The sequence below is a fragment of the Eptesicus fuscus genome, chromosome 5 (genome assembly GCF_027574615.1).
Source record: "Eptesicus fuscus isolate TK198812 chromosome 5, DD_ASM_mEF_20220401, whole genome shotgun sequence".
In the NCBI taxonomy this organism is placed as follows: domain Eukaryota; kingdom Metazoa; phylum Chordata; class Mammalia; order Chiroptera; family Vespertilionidae; genus Eptesicus; species Eptesicus fuscus.
The window spans coordinates 102,519,814-102,541,622 of record NC_072477.1 but is presented as its reverse complement, the minus strand read 5'-3'; the positions used below and the strand labels follow the sequence as shown (position 1 = coordinate 102,541,622).

General features: G+C 38.5%; 1 protein-coding gene across 18 annotated transcripts in view; it reads left to right on the top strand.

Moving 5' to 3' along the window:
- Positions 1-21,809, top strand: part of PARD3 (par-3 family cell polarity regulator) — a 699,476-nt gene that overhangs the window by 444,310 nt on the left and 233,357 nt on the right. For 15 of the 18 annotated variants that reach the window (XM_054716632.1, XM_054716629.1, XM_054716625.1 and 12 more), the window contains one exon: positions 11,539-11,770. In XM_054716632.1, coding sequence (XP_054572607.1) covers positions 11,539-11,770 — 232 coding nt within the window. Of the gene's footprint in view, positions 1-11,538; positions 11,771-17,133; positions 17,245-21,809 lie in introns of those variants that run through there. The other 3 variants (XM_054716639.1, XM_054716638.1, XM_008156283.3) reach the window with 1 other exon arrangement.

Sequence of the window (21,809 nt, the reverse complement as noted above, 5' to 3'; positions counted from 1 at the left end):
AAAGTAACTGAAGCTATAACGTACAGGGAAAAAATCACATCTGAAGTGTATGAATTACAGACTCCTCACCTTAACCATTTTCTTGATAAGAAAAACATATTTAAATAGTTGACCAACGTCTTACTTAGGAACTAAATCATAGAATGCATACCTTCTAATTCTCAGTCCTATGATTTTTCTACAATATTAAACTTCCAAATGGGAACGACAATTACATTAACACCACTTTAAATTAGTTGTGTTTAAGTGAGTTGTGGCCCCTAAGATCTGATATTTAGCCTCTAAATTCCTGAGAGGTCAGGGTTGGTTCAACCCATTATATAAGCCAACATTGAGAAGCAGTGTAATTAAGGAACATTGTAATGCACAGTTACCATGGCACCAAAGGGTTCCATACCTGCTGGGCATCTGTGTAATTAGAGTGGAGAGGGAAGTGAGGGGAGAAGGTTTCCTAGAAGAGGTGTTGGCTGAGATGAGTGCTGTTGCTTGAGTGGCCTTCAATAGGGTACACGGGGAGCATCTCTGGACTGCTGCAGTTCTATTAGGTTGATGTGTATAGTGCAGGTGAAGACATAGTGAGGAGTGGGATTTAAGATGTAGGTGGAGAACAGGTCACTGATGGCATAATTTAAATTATTTGTTTTACACTAAGGAAGATAAAGAGCATTTGAAGAATTTCAAGTAAAAGACTATGATTGTTGGGGCCATGAGATCAAGGATGGGTTATCAAGGATGGGATGTAAGTAGCAGTGTTAGTGGCAAGATCAGTTATATGATAGTGATACAATAACCCAGGTGAGTAATGATGCTTGGCAATGCTGGCAGAAAGGAAGAAACTGCATTTACATGCTTAGCATCTCATACAAAGATGGATGATGATTATGTGATTTTTCTCATTAGCACTTCCAGGCTCAGAAACTTAGAATAATTATCTCATTGCATAGTCACTCCATTACCAAGCTTTCTTAAACTTCCCCCCTAATTTCACTCCTTCTTTCCAATCTAGTCCAATTCCTCATTATATAATATCTGAGGTTATGGTTAAGGTCACCTAATTGGCTCTACTGTCTTTAGATTTGCTGAGTGAGCTCTATAGTCACATTCTTTTTTGTTTGTTTGTTTGTTTGTTTGTTTGTTATTAATCCTCACCCAAGGATATTTTCCATTGATTTTTTTTTTTTTTAGGGAGAGTGGAAGAGAGAGGGAAAGACAGAGAGAAACATCGATATGAGAGAAACACATCCATAGGTTGCCTCCTGCATGAGCCCAGACTGGAATCGAACCTGGGGCCCTTTGGTCTGCAGGCTGATGCTCCATCCACTGAGCCAAACCGGCTAGGGCTATAATCATATTCTTATTCTCATTCCCCCAAGCTTCCATGCACATTCTTGCCCAGACCCTGCACTTTCGGTGAGGTTCTTGCTGCCCTCTAACTTTCCCCCTTTCATGTGTACATTAGACCTTTCTTCTACAAGAAACTTTTTTCTAAATAGCCTAGTTTTTCCTTGACTTTTTTAAAAATTGATTTTTAGAGAGAGAGGAAAAGAGAGGGAGAGAGAGAAAGAAACATGGATGTGAGAGTGTAAAATGATAGGCTGCCTCCTGCACAGCCCCCACCAGGGATCCAGCAGCAACCTGAGCATGTGTCCTGACTCGGGAAACTATGCCCAACCAGCTGAGCCACACTGGCCAGGGCTCGCTTGACTTTCTAAAGCCCTAAGTGATTATATAGAATGTGTCTGAAACTTAGTAGTACAGTAAACCCTCGATTTTGTGGACCTCGATTTAACAAACTTCAGATTTAAGGGACAAAATTAACAGGTTATTTTTTGTTATTAATTACTGTTATTTTTAACACATTTTAGCGAATAGGCCATGTGTTGGGATTACACTAGTAATTTCGCCGACGTGAATGAATATTACATATCTACAACTACAGTCTACATATTTAAATCCAAGAGTCACTGCTGTTAACAATGTTCAGCAGATGATTAGCACGTGATTACACCACATCACACGTGGTAGTTGGTTCTATTGTCAGTGTGACTTTCTGTAGCAGTTTTAAGGCTTGCAGGCCCATGTTCTGACATGCGCTAAGCCACGTCCCAGTTGTGTGCATTTGTTTACTCATGGTGACTGGTGAATGCATGCATTGTTCAGTATAAATTTAGAATTACAGTAATACATACAGAAAAATTTTCTATGAAATTAAACTTTTCATACATGCTTAATTTTAATTATACAGATGTGTCTACATAAGTAAAAACAGGTATACTAACTTGTCAATTATTTAACATATGCATTCAGAAAGCCTATTTTGTTATACAATGGACTTTCAGCTTTAATGGACTCTCCCTCCCAGAATTAGTCTCTTATATTGAGGTTTTACTATATACATTTTTTTTTAATCAGGAAATTTTTGTGGGTGCCCTATATGGATTGGGTGGCATGGGATTTAAGAGCATTGGACTAGGGTGAACAGCCATTTTGAATTCTCAATAAATATCAAAATAGGGTATTGCTAACCATTCAGTTTTTTTTTAATATATTTCTTTATTGATTTCAGAGAGGAAGGGAGAAGGAGAGAAAGATAGAAACATCAATGATGAGAGAGAATCATTGATCGGCTGCCTCCTGCACACCCCTTCTGGGGATAAAGCCCGCAACCCGGGCATGTGCCCTTGGCTTGAATAGAACCTGGGACCCTTTAGTCCACAGTCTGACGCTCTATCCACTGAGCCAAGCCGGCTAGGGCATCATTCAGTTTTTATCACATTTGTAAATTTTTGTTGTTACTTATTTTTTGTTTTGTTTTCCACTTAACAAAGTCATAGTAGTGACCTGGAATGTCTTTCCTTGACACTATTATTAATATTTGTATATTGTTAAAACATAAATTTGACACCAAGCTCACTCCTTGATTAAAATAAAATATCAGTTTCAGTAGCAGGGTTATTATGAATGCTACCATTATGATTATGTAACCAGTCAATTCTGTCTGTTGAAAAGGAAAGCCTTCAGCTTCAGTATACATTATCTCATGGACTGGAAACCATATCCATTGTAGACCATCATTGAGTACAAAATTTGGCTGGATATCAAAAGCAATTTTTCAATGATTCAGAAAATTGAGGGTGTTACCCTCATTGTACTTGTTCTGCAGCCCTTTCTTGGGAAAGATTAAATAATGGAGGTGTTATTCTACCAATATCTTCATGAGCATTTTACCTGATTCATTTGGAGGGAGCATTATAGAGAAGTTAAGACTGTAGAGTAGAAGTAAAGAATGGTTTGTGGTAAAAACTGTAATATTCTTTGGGAGAGAGTAATTTTACTGTTTTTATCTTCCCATATAGTCCCACCCCAATATAAACTGAGACATATAAATGTACTTTTAGAATAGAATTTCTTAGTAATTATTTTTTTGAACTTTCCTCCAGTTTGCTGAAAACTCTTCTATATTTATCAATTATCTTTTTTTTTCTTTTATGCTAATACTCTTGGTTCTTCAGTTATTATTTCTAACCCACATCCTATATAATAAAAGCCTAATATGCTAAGTGTCCAGTCGACCGGTTGGCCATTTAACCAATCAAAGCATACTATGCTAATGATATGCTAAGGCTGCTCAACTACTCGCTGTGATGTGCATGGACCACCAGTGGGCAGATAGTGAAATGGTCAACCAATTGCTATGACGTGCACTGACCACCAGGGGTCAGACACTGTGACCAGTAGGTTAGCTTGCTGCTGGGATCCGGCCAATCGAGACTGAGCAAGACGGCCCGGACATTCCCTGGAGCCTTCCTGCGGTCCCTCCCAGCTGGCAACTTCCCGTATCCCTCCCCGGCCCTGATCGTGCACTGGTGGGGTCTCTTGGCCTGGCCTGTGCCCTCTCCCAATCCGGGACACCTCGGGGGATGTCTCAGAGCCAATTTTGGCCCGATCCCACAGGCCAGGCTGAGGGACCCCACTGATGCACGAATTCGTGCACCAGGCCTCTAGCCTATATAATAAAAGCCTAAGCAACCATTACAGCAGAAGGACCGGAACAACCGGTCCCTATGATGCACACTGACCACCAGGGGGCAGACGCTCAACACAGCAGCTGCCCCCTGGTGGTCAGTGTGCTCCCACAGGGAGAACGCCTCTCAGCCAGAAGTAAGGCTCACAGCGGGCGAGCACAGCTGCCACGGCGGGAGCCTCTCCCAACTCCATGGCAGCAGGTGCAGCAGGCCAGGATGAGCGCGAGCGGCGCCTGGCCCTGATTCAGGCTCCTCTTGGCACACTGCTACATCCCCCGCGGGGTCCTGGACTACAAGAGGGCGCAGGCTGGGCTGAGGGACCTCCCACCCCACCCCCGTGCACAAATTTCATGCACTGGACCTCTAGTTTAAGTATAAAAGCTTCTTAATTCTTCATATTTTATGCCAGGTTTGTGTGTATGAGTTCTTTTTTTAAAGTGTTCTGAAAAAGCTGAGTTTTTCCATTGCCAGTAGCTCATCATTCTAATGTTAAAAGTTAGAGTCCAGAAAAGCAGACCCTGTTATTGGACACCATCTGTATCACTAGCTGTTCATTTTCTACATCTTTCCTCCTTTTCTAAAGTCAAAATATTCAACTAAAATAAAAAAAAATAATATGTCACCAAAGTTTTAAAATTCTAAACAGGATTTTGCATTGCCTGGAAGTCTAGTCCTCACTTATTTTTGTTACCTTGTGTTTTATTTAACATTTATCAATAGAAATTGGTAGTAGTCAGTGGATTTGCTAAGTGTAGTGAAATTTTACATTACTAATGTCTTATTTTAACTTAATTATTTTAAGTTTTGTTTTATGAAGATAGATTCTGAAGACTGTATCATTCTGTTTATAATTATCACTAGAGGCCCAGTGCATGAAAATTCATACACTGGAGGAGCGGGTCCCTCAGCCTGGCCTGCCCCCTTTCACAGTCCGGGAGCCCTCAGAGGTGGGAGGCGACCCAGCGTTCAGGGGAAGGTGACTCCCCATCACACCTCTGCTGCTGCCACTGCCGGCAGCGCAAGCCTTGGCTGGCCCTGGTTACTTGAGCCTTGGGTGGCCCTGGGCAGCTGGGGGGCTGAGGGGACTGGGGGACTCCAGAAGCAGGCGCCTCAGCGGGGCTGAGGGGACTGGGCACCACCATCTTGTGGCTGTGGGCGCTGCCATCTTTAAGGGCGTGGCAGTCAATTAGCATATTCCCTCCTTATTGGTTGTGGGTGATGCCATCTTTGAGGGCTTGGCAATCAATTAGCATATTCCCTCCTTATTAGCTGTGGGCTCTGCCATCCTTTTGACAGCATGGGGGTCAATTAGTATATTCCCTCTTTATTAGCTAGGATGTTGAATCCTTTGTATTCCAAAGTAAATTATAAATTACTCAATAATACTTGTTTATCATTAGGTATTTCCAGTGTTGGGGGTAATTCTTTATGAATAGGAAGTAATAAAGAATAGTTTTCACATGGTTGGCTTTTTGTGCACTCTGTCATTTACTCAGCAAATATTTTTTTAAAATATAATTTATTAATTTTTATAGAAAGGAAGGGAGAGGGATAGAGAGTTAGAAACATCAATGAGAGAGAAATATCGATCAGCTGCCTCCTGCACACCCCTTACTGGGGATGTGCCTGCAACCAAGGTACATGCCCTTGACCGGAATCAAACCTGGGACCCTTCAGTCTGCAGGCCGATGCTCTATCCACTGAACCAAACCGGTTATGGCCACTCAGCAAATATTTAAGGATGCTTCTTTGGGCTGTGCCTGCAGAGGGGAATACTTGTTTACTAATGAATAAAAGTAATGATATCATTTTTATTTTGTATTCTTCTGTTTATACCTATTGAACAATTCATTGAACTCTAGTAAAACATCTGAACAAATTATTTAATTAATGTAAACTTGTCAGAGCTGCCTGGAATAACATTCACTGTTAAATCTTACACTTGTTATGAATAGCATTGTAGATTTTCAAAGTTGCTGTAAAGTCTGATTTATATAATGTACTTACTAGGATGCTTTTAGCTGCATTCAATAAAAAATTCAATTCAGAGCACTTTGCACCGTTAGAAAATACAGTCTTACATAACTGAATTCTAGAGTTAGTTGGGCAGTGTCAGGGATTATTGATTCCACAGCCTTAGCTTTGTTATCAAAGACCAACATCTTTCTGCCCCTTTAACTGTACTGTGCACAATCCAGAGGGTAACTGCAGAGCTCAGAGGCATTTTATTTTTTTGTTCATATCTAACAGAAGGCAGTGAGCCATCTTCCCAAGCATGGAATATGTCTGTTCAGATTAATGGGGTCATTCTGGGTAATAATAACACTGGGCTAATAAATCAATAAGTTAGGCTTATGTAAACTTTATAATGGATTTACCCCTTGGAACTAGATTGCATTCCTGAACACAGTCAGAGTCCCATTAGGAAGAAGAAATGGAGAAATGGATTTTGGATAAGCAACCAGCAGAGATCAACAGTAGCTTTGCTGCTGCTGCTGCTGCTGCTGCTTCTTCTTCTTCTTCTTCTTCTTCTTCTTCTTCTTCTTCTTCTTCTTCTTTAAAATATATTTTATTGATTCTAAAGAAAAAGGGAAAGGGAGAGAGAGATAGAAACATCAATGGTGAGAGAGAATCATTGGTTGGCTGCCTCCTGCATGCCCCCTGCTGGGGATCAAGCCAGCAACCGAGGCATGTGCCCTTGGCCAGAATCGAACCCGGGACCCTTCAGTCCACAGGCCGACGCTCTATCCATTGAGCCAAACCAGCCAGGGCAGCATTGCTTCTTAATGGTGAGGGTGTGGGCAAGATCATTGACCGTGTGGCTCATAGTCAGCTTTTGACAATAAAATGTTTGTGATGACTAGATAGAAATATTTATTTATGGTATAAGGTACAGAACCTTGAGTTTCAATTGAAATCTGAAGTCATTTTCTCCATAATCATTAACATATGAGTGCCCAGTTTTTTCCAAACTTCTTGGTGACTCAGTCCTAACAGGATACTTGGCAGAATTGAGTAGCTTAATTTGTAACACAGACTAGAATTTTAATTGAGTTTTATTTGCATTTGTTGAAAACATGGTAATTAAATGTCTTAATTGTACAATGAGTATGCTGCATTAAAGAGAAATAAGCAGCTTCATGTTATAACTTCTTTAAAAAGAGAAACTTGAGATTATCTATTGTTATAGGTAATCACATGGGAAAATAGCTGATAGTTCAGTGCATAGAGTTAGTTAAAATAGGCATAAATGTTTATCAAAAATAGAAATTTCTATTTGTTTGGAAGGAGATCATATTTCTTTGTGTAGGCCCTCTGCAAAGGGAAAGGTAATAATCTATAAAGATGAGCAAAATTAAAGAGAACAATTGTAAAATTTATATACCACTTAAAATAGTAAATTATCTAAATGTAGGTTTATGGTTAGTTCTTACACTGTAATTTTCTGTGTGAATACATAAATCAAGCCATTTGTTGCTAATACATTCTCAGTAGTTATCTTACTTGAAAAATTATTTATATGGTTCCTTACTTTATTAGTCTCTTATTTTATTAATTTTGAGTTGTGTCTTATTATAAAGCTAGTATTAAATGTACAGAAATTTATTTTAAAACTTTAAAATAACCTGATTAGTATATCAGTGACCTTGAGTATGTATGTGTATATATATATTTTTTTAATTAAGCATGGGTAGCCAATTTGTTTAAGTTTTTAAAAGAGTAATCTTGCATAGGGTAAAGTGAGATATTCCTATTTTTCCCTATCAAATAATTTTAGAGTTTGAAACATATGTAATGCAATACTTTAAAAGAACATCTTATGTTTGTACATATGAAGCTACATATTGCTAAATATTTTTAATTAGTTAGCATCAAGTGGATTAGTAAAATAAGTACACCCCCAGAAGAATTCCTGTGATAATGTATTATCAAAATTAGAATGTTCAAAATAAGTATAAAGAATTCTCAAATGTCCGAGTATCATCTTAAATAGTTCACTGGCTTGGGGCAGGAAACTGGGTAGGATATTTTATTTTATAAAATGTGTTTATAAAACCCAAAGTTAATAAATGATTTAATACTAATTTTCTCTGTTTCACCCAATTTATAAAATAATTGGTATTACATACACCAGAAAATTATTGTGATTATGAAAAGAATTGGCAACAAATGTAACTTCAGTTCACAGTTAGTTGTGATGGCTCTGCCTTTATTCTGTTACCACGCCAAGAGCAGACGTATGTGCCTGTACTTCTGCCAGCTGTCAGGCCGAGAACTAGCCTTCATGAGTTATGGTGATGGCTGCTGTGAAGACAAAGCCGTTTACATTTACTGTGCTCATTTTTTTGTTTATAGTCTCAAACATTGCTGAGGGTTGTATAATCCATTAGACAATACATTCAGGACTAACAATAATATCATAAAAATATACCGAAGATGATGAGAGCCGAAACAAGTCCAGTTGACCCTTAAACATCGTGAGTTTCAACTATGCAGGTCCACTAACACGTGGGTGTTTTTCAGTAAATAAGTACAGTACTGTCAGTGTATTTTCTCTTACGGGTTTCTTAATGACATTTCTTTAACTTACTTTATTGTAACACAGTATATAATACATATGCTATACAAAAGCTGTAAATTGACTGCTTATGGTATCAGTAAGGCTTCAGTCAACAGTAGTCTATTAGCAGTTAAGTTTTGGCAGAGTTAAAAGTTACATGTGGATTTTTGACTGTGTGGGAAGTTGGTGCCTCTAAACCCCGTGTTGTTCAAGAGTCAAACGTATAATGGGCCTTCCCGGTGTTACTGTAGTTGGGGTCTGGCCAGTTTTTTCAGGCTTGATTACAGAGGAGTGGGCATTGTTCTGAAGCTAGAGGAATGGCAAGACCCGGAGACTGCATAAATGCTGGTGTGGTTGGGATAAAGTCACGAGTCAGGTACCAGTAATCTTTCATTTAAACAACCTTTTATGAGCAGCTGCTGTCTGTGTGGCATTCCTCATTTTAGAAGCTCAGAGAGTGGGAGATAGACATATGTGAAGTGCAACAATAAAAGTTTGTTACAAAGAGATATGGAAGTATAGGTAAAAGGAGTTTTGCATGTTGGGTTTAGAAAATCCACTACCATCCATCTGTTTAATTGGAGTATACCAACCGACCTAGGTTCATAGGTCGCAAGAACTTTTGAGAATTGCTTTATAGTGATGCGGTCAATTACCTCCAAGTTGAGGCCACACCTATTTCGCAAAAGTTGAGAGAGTGGTTGGCAATCAGAGCATAACCATATCAAGGGTATTGACAAGGTGCTGCAGCCGTACTATAGCTGTATTTACATTCTCCTGGGGGGGCTGTCATTGAAACGGCTTTGCATAATTAGCAAGCTCTTGAGACACTAGGCCAGAATATTCTTTCCCTCCTCTTTGTAGACCACAAAAAATTACAGCTGTAGCTCACCATTTATTTGCAAGGCTATGGATTTTTACTAGCAATGGCCATCTGAAAATTGTAACTGGCTTCCTCCAATAAATCTGCACAATTCCTATTTATGCATTAGTTGAAAAAGAGTAAAAGAAACAATTTTGTTTTTAATCTGCCATGTTAATTGGAAGAAGAGAGTGGCTCACATTTAGATAGCCCAGTACAGAAGGAGGTCAATCTTTCTGAAGTCATTTCTACAGTTGCTAACCCATCCTAGAGCCACTGCACAATTGATCTTGCTTCTTGAGTGATTCATCAATGTGAGCCACAAGTCACAGTATTCAGTTACCAAACGTGATTGACAACACGTTTCTGAAATATATTTCTGACTGCTGTAATTATATTCTGGGAAGACTGTGTAACGACTGGTTGATAGATTACTGAAATATATGCTGAATGAAGCATGGAATCTAGCAATCACAAAGAGTTGACTAAAAATTCATGAAGGTCTTGCTAAAGTACAACTGTACAAGGATATAATAGTAGAAAGATCCGCAGGCAGGAAGTGTGCTGGACCCAGATCTTTCCGTTTCCTCAGCATTTAGAGGAAGCAGTTGGTCTAAATGACCTCCAGAGTACCGCCTGGATTTAGACTCAGTGATGTTCTTACTCTTTGGCTAGACCTCGGGTATGACCTGCTGGAATGGGAAGTAGGTTGGCTCATGTTTTTAACCAAATGTGTCAACAAAAAGAATTCTTTTAGTATTATGGTAAATAGCTGGCATTAATAAAAGTATCAATTGGCTGTACTCATGTCATCATTTGATAGTCTCTTTTCAGATGTGTCAGGGTTTAGTAGCATAACGCTAAGATATTGAGTTTGTTTTAATATGTCTTATTATACTCTTGTTATTGTGTATTGCTAACTTAAGTGCTCCTCACTGCATTTCACTTGAAGATACATTAACTTGATTTAGAGATCTGTTCTTTGTGAAAGACTGGGAAGAGGCCTAACTGTTCTATTTGGTTCTACATTAGAAAAGCTTAAAAATATTGATTCATACTTTGTTTGTTGATGGAGAAAAAAAGATGATCTCAGAATTCAAGGGGTAACACAAAGCCCCAAGCAATAGGCAATCAGTCTCAGAAAAGATCTTATGAGAATGGCTGAATATGTGTATCTATTGCTTCCCAACTTAAATTCTGAAAGGTTTTTTGGTAGGTGGAAACCCACTCTAGTTACTTGTCTTCTTTCAAATGCAAACAGTTTGGGGTATTGGACCATATTCTTATGAAATGTTGGTTCACAGGATGGAATCTTGTTATTTAAGTACAGCTTTTATCTACAAAGTTCAGAGGTTCAGAGTACAAGGTTATTGAATCACACATTTTCATGATTCCATCCAACTCTGTTTACCTGCTATTGTGTAGACTCACATGCAAAATTAGTTAGGATTAGAAGATGTAGTACCATTTGCTTGTGATGTTGACCTTATTTAATAACATCATAAATAAAAGCTGCAGAAGCTGTGAAGATCCAGTCTTCTGTTTGCAGAAATGACAAATGGACATGTTTGGGAGCCTGAGGAAACAAATTCCTGTGCTACCATTGGTGTGCTAACCAGAGAGCGGTATAATATAACGCATTAATGAGGGGCCAGAGTGAACCCACTTCATTCTTACCCAGGAGGAATGTAAGCACTTGGGGAAGGACTGCTTATTTTCATTTTGCAAATATAGTGAAAAGGACCATTACGGGTCTGTGCTGTTATGAGGACCAGCCAATTCCCACAGCAATACATGTTCCGTGTCAAGGAGGATGTTACTCTGGGGCAATCAGCACCTGGCTGAAAAGCAGCTTCTCTTGGTCTATTGTCACATCATTTTCTATACAAATGTGCATAGAAGTCATCCACATCACATATTCAGTTTTAATTCCATGCAGAAGTAAATAGAACTGCAGCCCATGTTAACAGCAAGACTGTACAGTACAAGATGTGGGAAAATAAAATCCTCACATATATTTTAGCTTCCTTACTTTTGTTCCTTTGGTTCACTGTATTCCTTATCTGTTTTTGTTTTTGTTTCCTTCCAAGTGGAAGAAGACACAGAAGAAAGCTCAAGATCAGGGAGAGAGTCTGTGTCCACAGCCAGTGACCAGCCTTCATATTCTCTGGAAAGACAAATGAATGGGAACCAAGAGAAAGGAGATAAGATTAATAGGAGAAAGGATAAAACTGGAAAAGAGAAGAAAAAAGATAGAGATAAGGAAAAGGATAAAATGAAAGCCAAGAAGGGAATGCTGAAAGGTCTAGGAGACATGTTCAGGTAAGTCTTACTAACCCAAATCAGATCATTCCTCAACATATGTATGAGGTTAATAAGAAATACTAAAACACAAATTTGAAAACATTATGTTTGAGGTCAACCAAAATTCTTTTCTAATTTCCAGTCTTAGCTACTTCATTGTTATATTCTTAATGATTTCACCTTCGTTATTTTAGACCATTTTCTCAGCCTTAAAGATGGTATCTTGCCAACTATGGAAATGAGTGTAGAGAGGAAGCAGGGACAAGTCTGTATCTTAGCTGTGCCTAAGATAACAGCCCATTGAGACAAAAGACTGTTAAAGCAGTGTTTGTTCTTTTGTGAGTATGAACAATGGTTCATTATTTAAATGTAACATAGAGCTCAAGTTAGAGGTAGCGTTTAAAGGTTATTAATAACAAGTCTAATAAAAATATTACAAATAGAGCTTTAATTAAACTGTGTTGATTAATTTAATTTGTTATTTCAGTCGTAAAGGTTTAATTAAATGTAGTCTCTAGCTGTTTTCTGACAGAAGTTTTTGTGTCCCTCAATTATTTTATAGGATTACTTAGCATATCATGCTTTACAAATGATTGCCACACAATGAAAGTGACAAGTTTTTCTTAAGTTGCACTGCAACTCTTCCATAAATGTTCATCTAAGGTGATTTATAATATTCAGGTATTTAATGTACAATATAAAGATTAGTTGATTGTCTCATAAATTAAACCCCTAAACATATCATGATGATGGTTTAAATTGAAAACATACAGCATAATCATTCAACTCTTCAAAAAGTAGTTATCCTACATTATGAACCCCTTCCTTTTGACCTTTTTTAATTAAAAATGTGAATGAGCTTTTCTTTTCACAGGAATTTTTTATTGATGATCCTGAGGTTATCCTCAGTAACTCAAGGAATTATAGATATGTCAAGCCTACAACGTTGAGGACTTAGGGTCCAGCCTTCAGGCTACACAGCACAATAGATGTGTTCTGTAGATGTCTGATTAAGACAAGTGCATGGAAGAAGTAAGCAATAGATGGAGATAACACAAAACCTGGCCTATTAGCTGTGTCAGTTTTATTTTAAATACAATTGGATTTCCATCTCCAGTGCCTCAGAACATTGGGATTTTCATAGTTTTACATTAGTTTTTCTTGCTTATATACTGATCCTTCTGAATCCATTTTCAGTCAGATCATCATTTTTCATTATATTCCACGTCCAAGAACACTTGGGGTGAAGTTGCCTCAATTGCCACTTTCTATCCATTTCTGTGTTAGCCAGGGGGTTTTTCATTCCTTATATGCAAACGGACAGCTCCTAAATGGTCACCTACATAACACAGAGAAATAAGGCGGTTGCCTATCAATTAAAATTTGAGGAATTTGTACTACTGTCTTCTTCAAATTAGAGAATATGATAGGGGAGCAAGCCTCCCCTGAGACTTACAGAGCCAACTTGGAGCCCAGGCACATTTCCAGGGTTTCTCCTGAAGTCTTATTGAAAGCTAATGGCTTATTAGTTTTCATTCATCAGCTAACATTTACCTAATAGACACAGTGCTCTATTCTTCTCATGGAATAGAGAATAAGAAAACTTTTAGTTTGCCTATAAATTATTTTATAAATTATTTTAATTATAAATGCTGTTTTGTTTTGTTTGTTTGTTTTTGTAACTTCAGAGTAAGAGAGACCTTAAGGTAGAGTTTTCTTTTGGGGGCCAGAGGAGTGGAGAGTGTCAGAGCCATGGGGAAATATATATTGTTTCAAAGGGACCCTGAAATATAACACAGTCCAACCTTCTTTTTGATAAAAGTTCTCTGAAATACTATATGATGTTTTTTTCTAGATCAAATTCTATAGCTCATACCTGTAACCAGCTTTGTGATGAGGAAGTGGCCCCATTTATGCTTTGAAGGCCTGGTATTCTTGAAAATAAACTTCTGTGTTTAGGTGCCAGGGCTGAGGGTTTTTTCTAAGAATTAAGTTTATGACCTTCCAGTACTTAAAAATGGCTATTAAGAAAATCAAAGATGTCTACACTTTTCTGGGTATATAACATATAAATGGTCTGCTAGAGTCAACATACATTGGCTTGTGAAAGCCAGTTGTTCAATTTTTAGAGATTTTTGCCAACCAGTTGTTAAATACAACCATTACTAAAAATTAAATAAGTTCTATAAAGTACTCAAAATCTGTCACTTCTTAATTATTTTATTACATTTTACTATAATCTCTGCTTCTGAGGTTATTTACACTGATTGCATTGGCATGGTGCTAGTACTGTATATGGTGTGCTCTTCTCAGCTTCAGCTCTGGGACCTCATGCTGCCAGCTTAAAATCAGCCATGTTGGGAGGACTTGCACCATGGAAGTGTGTGAATTCCACAAAACTGAGCTTTTTCTCCCAGGAGAGCTCCACACCACATGGGGAGGAAAAATAAATTCTCTGCTACCCTTCTAAGTTCTCCCAGTTGAAGAAATAAACAGATTAACATGAGACAGATTAACAAGAGAAAATGACCAGATTTATTACCTATACACATCTGGGGTTCCTAAGAACATGGAACCTGCCTCTTTAACAGTGGGACACAGAAAGGACTGACTAAATGGCTCTTGATAGGTTCCTCCCTGTCTATCACACTAGTTCATATTAAAATATAGTTATCTGTGATAATTGCTCCTTTAGAGCAAGTCCTCTAAATTCTTTTAGACAGCTAGGGGGAAGACCAAAGATTTTTCCTGATTCTGTCATTCCTTAAAAATAACTAGCTTAAAATAATGTCTTAAAAAGGGGGCATATTTTGGGGTGGCAAACTTGGCTTCCCCTCCCCATTGAGAATGTAAATATGTCTTAAGCAGAGTTGTTCCATCTTGTCTACTTCTCTTGATCATGACTGTCTTCTTTCTGACTGCAAACCAGTGCTTCATCCCTCTGGGAAATGGTTGAAGCTTACCAAACACACTCCTTGGAAATAAGTTGAGAATAATTTATTAAACATAAAATATGTTTTTTGTTTTACTATTGGCTCTCAATCATTTCTTAATACTATTATTATATCTCCATAGTATTTCAGAAGACTTTTAAAGCATTATTAGGTTTTTTAAAATATTTTTACTGCCTTTTATACCTACTGGATCTAATTATTTGAGACTAATAGACTCTCAGATTGATTCTTTTATGCTTTTTTAATAACATAGGGAAAATAGTAAGATTTTAAAATTAGTCGCTTCCCTTCTCTTTGTTCTTTTAAATAGTATGTGATTTCCTTAGCAAGGTTGCTTTTAAATAGCTTAATAAAAATGTGTATGTGCCTATAGATTTTTTAGAACAGTTTGTAAGGAGATTCAAATATAGCTTGCCCATGTCGGCCTAAACTACAAAGCAGGGATGTGTATGTGTGTGTGTTATGATTTTGTTCCTATGTGTTGGTTCAAATAATAGAAAACGGTTTTTCTCTTTAGTTGCTTGAGAAAGTAATAATGTGTTTTCCTTCGAAGATAAGCTCACACACCCTCCTCCCTCCCTCAATTCCACCCCACCCCCGCACCTCTAAAAAAAACAAACAAATCACACACTCTATTCCTACCCCTATAGGGTGTATGTGATTTTTTGTTAAATTTGATGAGGGCCTAATAGATGGACCATATTTTTAAAACTCTACAAGAGAAAGCTATGGAACATTGAGCAGATATTTTAATTCATTGGTATATACAAATGACGTTGTTTTCTGTTTCACACACTGAATGATAGCCACAAAAATGATTTAATTTTTTTTTTTTAGTCTAAAACATTTTTTTCATCTTTACCTGAGGATATGTTTTTATTGATGATAGAGGAGACAGAGATAAACATTGATTGATTGCCTCCTATACATGCCCTGACCAGGGATTGAACTGGCAACCGAGGTGCCCTGACTGGGAATCAAACCCCTGACCTTTTGGTGTACAAGACAACATTCCAACCCATTGAGTCATATGGCCGGGGCAAAAATGATTTAATTATTGATAACTCTAGGAAAGAATATTGTGTCATATGAATTCTGTCTATAAATTATGGAGTACATGAAGTGCAAAGTTGTCTTAATGCAAGTTTTAAATCTATAAGGAATCAACAAATATAAAGTGTGTCATGTTTGTATGAATTTCTCCTTGAATGTACATCTTCTTTTGCATATAAGGAGCTCCTATTGCCTTAATTAAAGAGGCTTTGTAGCTCAGAAAGCTGTGTGTACTTACTGAACAGGTAACATGACTTGTTAATGCAATCATTCTGAGTGCAAAGTGCAGAGTAGGGGGACCGGCTGAACTTTTGAGTCTATATATGTTTGATTCTCAGATGTTTGACTATACAAATTTAATACTCTAAAACATTTCTGAGAATTCTGCAATTGTATGAGATTGGCACCAAAGAGGGACAGATATCTATTGTGTAATGTTTTAAATGTGTTCATTTTAAAATGAAAATAACAGCATTATTATTTTTTAAATTGACTTTTAGAGAAGAAGGGAGAGAGAGATAGAAATAACAATGATGAGAGAAATCATTGATTGGCTGCCTCTTGGATGCCCCACACTAGGGATCAAGTCTGCAACCCGGGCATGTGCCCTGACTGAGAATCAAACCTTGACCTCCAATAACAGCATTATCAAGCAACATGTTTTTGCCTCAGTTTCTATCTCCAACTTGAATAATCAGCAAGATATTAAGCATTTAAAAATACTTTTCTTCAGCCCTGGAGTAAGTGCAATTTGATATTGCTTTTCTTGAAAACTCAAGAATTACTATCATTTGAATGTCCTATAATTGCATGCACTGAAGGTTCTTACAGCTGACCTTACTGTGCACGTATCAGGCTATTTGTGCTGTTGTCCTTGTGTAGTAGCCTAGACCCTATCTCAATGGAAGCTCAAGCAAAAGTAATGTTGCAATATTCCTATTATTAAAATAGAATCCTCCAATTACATTTAAAATGATGACCTGAGTCCCTGCGGCATTGTTTATTCAGTTCTGTAAGAAGAAATAGGTCATTTAGTTTGAAACCTTGTTTGGCTTAGAATGTAATTGTTTTCCGAACACAGTGAACATGATCAGATTTTAACAGTTAATGTGCCAGCTGGTATTGGCTCAGTGCCTGAACATCAACCTATGAACCAGGAAGTCACTGTTTGATTCCCGGTCAGGGCACATGCCCTGATGTTTCTCTCTCTCTCTCCCTTCCTCTCTGAAATAAATTAAAAAATATGTTTAAAAAAAGTTAATGTTGTAGTTGGATTATACCTTTTAGACTGTTGAGAGAATAGCAAACACAATTTATTATTGCCTCTTCCCTTGTGCGTACTAACTGTGTGTCTGTACCGTGTTTCTCGTTCAGCCTTGCCAAACTGAAGCCTGAGAAGAGATGAACAACAAACCAGATTCAAAAATGGCTTGAAAAGCACATGTTGCACAGTTGTTTTTAAACAATAAATTTACTTTTAATGAATTCTTAGTGGCTGTTGACAAATTTTGTTTACGACATCAGCAGTTTTGATGGCTTAGTAATTTCCATATTAATCAATTTGGAACTTCTTTATTCTGATTTCAATCTTGGTGTTTAAATCACTGCTTGGAAAGGCAAAGAAGTGTTTTTTCCTATCATTTTTATGGAAAACCAGTCCTAGCTGCTGGCGTATTCAGAAATCATCAGCACACACCAATCAGATGTGAAAATCAATGCTTTCAAGTGTATGTAATGTACTAATTTGGTTTCATTATGTAGGTCAGCGGTAGGGACACAGGCAGGCAGCGGATGAACAGTTCAAGGGCGAGGAGGTGTGTCCATTGGGATAGTCACTCATCAGTTGATGACCAAGTGCGCCAGGTAGAAAGTGACTTTTGGGCAAAGAAAAGTGCCTTCATGGGTTTCAGAATTTAGATTAAAAAAATGAAGGGTTAAGAAAATATCTGTGTTCAGGGATGGCTGAACCAGCAAGTACTTCCAATGGGAAAAGTGGAGATACTTTGACCAGTAATCCTGAGGTTTGCTGAGACCATAGGGAATGGGGGCGCACACACTTTTATAGAAATGTTTCTGGAGAGTCTGCCTGGGGAAGTGCTCCAATCACAGATCCCAGTGCCGGCCCAGGTGGATCACAGGGGCCTTAGTTAGAATGAAGCTTTCTACTGGGAAGAAGGCTTTGTTTTTCATGGCCCCTCAGGATTTCACACACAGACTGCATTTAGCAAGCTCTGTTTCTCTGAAAACCTTATGGTTACTGCATTCCACTTAGAAATGAATGTGATGATGAAAAAAAAAAACATTTAATAAAAGGGTATTGGAGAACTGGGTTGTGTGCCATGAGAAGGATTTCACTCTGCAGACATAGTAGAGCTTGCCACGCCACCTTCGCCCGCACTCTGCCAAGTGGAATTTACCTATATTATAGGAAGAACACACACAAAACAGGGTTTATTTGTTTGTGTCAGAAGTGTTGGGACTTGTAGTTTTGTATGCCTTGGGCCTTGTGAATTAATGTGACCAGTTTCATGTTGGTAAAATCAAATGGCATCTGGTACAACCTGCTGGGGATTTAGGGAATGCAGTTTAAATCATCCAAATGAGGTACAGGAGCAATACTGTGTCATGGCAAAGACTGAACTTAAAGGGAATGATTCTGCATAATCTTACTTGTTTTCTTATTTCATCTGGAATAGAACATATATTGTTCTATAAGTACACCTATTGGGAAGTTTCCTTGGAATAAGTTCCAAATTTGTAAATCCCAAGTACTTACTGTATGCTTCTTTTAATTTGAATGTAAACAGAGGTTCCTGTTTTTAACACAGGAAAATAAGTGTCAGCCTGACCTGTTAGCAAAGACAAGTTCTAGGGTAGCTGATATCCTACTCTTCAAGTATTCTTTTTCTTGTTGGCAGTTGTAAGTAGAGAGCCTCTGACATCTACAGCTCTGAAGCTGACTGCAAAGGGAGCCAGAGGGGCACAGAGCATGACAGCTAGTCCTTTCTGAGGCCTTCCTGGCACTTTTTAACATTTCTTTTCCATAGACCTGCAGCATGAATATAGAATGCAAGTATCATGAATGACACCTACTTTATAGTCTCTGCAAAGCAAATCTTTTTGTAAAAGAAATTTTTGACAGTTCTGAGATGCTAAGTCAATTTCAATTTCAGACTGGGTAAAAAATGGAATTCCTTTTTTTTTTTTTTTTTTTGCAATTGATATTAAAATTGAAGGCTAGTGACTATTCACTCTCTAATAGCACAGGGTAAATAAATACTATCACACCATTGAAAAATGTACTAGAAACAGGCTTGGCTAATGACATTTACCACAACATATATTGGCAATATTATATCTGATGTTTTTTTATTTGTTACCATTAGAAGTTCTATATCTTTTACATTACAAATAATGGATCAAGTACATGTTATTTCTAAATGTATTTTTATCATACCACAAATTATTATATAAAGGTAATTGTTTGATCCTTCCAAATAGTTTTTTAAATAATTCACTGGGGAAGTGACCTCTTTCATAATTAAATGTAAGATGGTTTTCTTTTGACCTATCTTTAATAATAGCCAATTTAGAAACAGAAGACAAATTGGAATAAATTTCATATTAGCAAAATAACCATGTCTTCTGTTAACATTTCTGCTTAACATTTTATTTTAGGACTAGAGGCCTGATGCATGAAAATTTGGGCAAGAGTAGGCCTTCCTTCCCCTGGCTGCTGGCACTGGCTTCCCTCTGGTACCCGGGACCCGGGCTTCCCTCCTCTGGCTGCTGGCAGCCACCTGGGACCTGGGCTGGCTTCCTTCCAGGCCCCTCCCCCCCCCCCCCCCCCCCGCTTCATCAGGAAGGACATCCGGAATGATGTCCAGAAGACGTCCGGTCTAATTAGCATATTACCCTTTTATTATTATAAATGGGTGACCCACCCATGCTTTAGGCCAGCAATTTTCAACCTTTTTTATCTCATGGCACACATAGACTAACTACTAAAATCCTGTGACATACCAAAACTACATATTTTTTGTCAATCTGACAAAAAATAGGTATAATTTTGATTCATTCACACTGGACAGCTGTTGTTATGCTGGCTGTTATCATTTTTTATTTGACAATCTAAGGGAAAAGAGGTCAGTGCCCCTGACTAAATAGTTAGGTATTGCACGCTTTAAAAATTCTTGTGGTGCACCAATTGAAAATTTCTGCTTTATGCTAAGGCCATGCCCCCAAACCCATTCTGATCCTTTTTTGCCTATCTACAGTTCATTCTTCTCTCTACCACATCATCAGGGATTGCCCTTCTCTACTGGACTATTTTCACGTTGTCCTACACTCAGCTGTTATTTCCTCCATCTCAGAGAAAAGTCTCTCTTCCCCTACCTACCCTTTCAACTGCTACCTCATTTTCTCTTCCACTCTTCAGAGCAAACCTTTGGATACATTTGTACTTGTTGTCTTCATTTCCAGTTCTCTCTTAAACTCCCTGCAATGAAACTTTCATCCTCCATGGTTCCATAAAACCTGTTCTCATCTAGTTCACCCATGGCCCCTTCATGGGTGAGTCTTCCCTGTACATCCTCAGCCCCGGGACTGCAGGTGCAATTGGCACATCAGCTCTTGCTTTCCTTGGAGATCAACCTTGCTGTTTTTCCTTCTTCCTCTCTGCACACTGTTTTGTCTCCTTTGCCAATTCTGTGTCTATCTCTGTTCTCCTGATATTGGAGTGCCTCTTTTTCTCCTTTCAGTAACACAGAATTTTTTTATTCCTAGGAAACAAAGCCTCAGGGCTCTAAATACAGCTTATACACAGATGACTCCCCTTTGGGTATCCACTGTGAACTCTAGATTTGGAGGTCCAACCGTCTTCTTGATATATTTGCTCATATGTCAACCAGGCATCTGGAACTTAATATGCTCTCAGCTCAGTTCCAGACATTTTTCCCCCAAACGCCTGTCAGTCTTCCCTTTCTCAGAAAAAGGCAGCTGTGTTTTCAGTTGGTTAGGTCCAAAACCTTGGAGTAATCCTTGACTCCTAGTTTTCACTTACACCCCACATTTAATTTATTAATGCTCAAAGGCCAAAGCCCATTTGACCTGGTTTCAGCACATATCTCCGATCTTAGCACTTTCGTGCCCCCACTGCTGCCACCATTGACGAAGCCCTCATCGTCCTTACTTTCCCTGATTTCTAAAAGAACCTTAACACGACAGCTAGAGGTCACATTACTTCCCCGCTCTCTTCAACTCCCTAGTAGCTTTCTGAGTCAGAGTAAAAGTTGAAATATTTAGAGTCACCTGTTGTACACTATAGGACTTGCCCCCACTCTCTCTGACCTCATTCCTTCTACTCTTTCCTTAGCTGACTTCACTCTAGCTACACTAGCTTCCTCTTTTCTGAATCTGTCAGGTACACCATAGACTTTGTCCTTGCTTACTGTCTGCCAAGAATAATCTTTTCTCAGATAACCACAGGTTCTCTCTTGTGCCTTTAACATCTTTACTCAAATGTCAGCCTTTCGGAGGTCAAGCCAACATCACGGACTTTGCTCCCTCCCACTTTGATACTTCCTGCCCCCACTTTTTGGCATTGTTTGTCTCCTCTGCATTCATTACCACGTAACATACACTTATATCCCCCTGACTTGGGTTAATAGTAAGTCAAGAGTGGCAGGGCTTGTTAACCCTTTTTCCCCTACTGTATCCATAGCAGACTGCCTGGTGCATAGTCAATGCCCAGTAGTGCAACAGATGCCAAGTCACCGGCACCCCTTCAGTGCATCCCCCAACTTCCAGTGGCCAGTTTCTGCTTCTGTGCCCAAGGACTTTCTGGAGCCTTGGAAGGAAGCTCTGCTTCTCTGTGCAGGACTACCAGTATGCCTGGGGATGACACCTTTACAGAGCAGTCCTCAACCAATGACCCAAGAAAACCAGTGTAAAACCAGGTACTTACTCCAGTCCCTGTGGCCCCTAAGAATATAATGCTAGGGCTTCAGTCTATACCAGTGGTTCTCAACCTTTCTAATGCCGCGACCCTT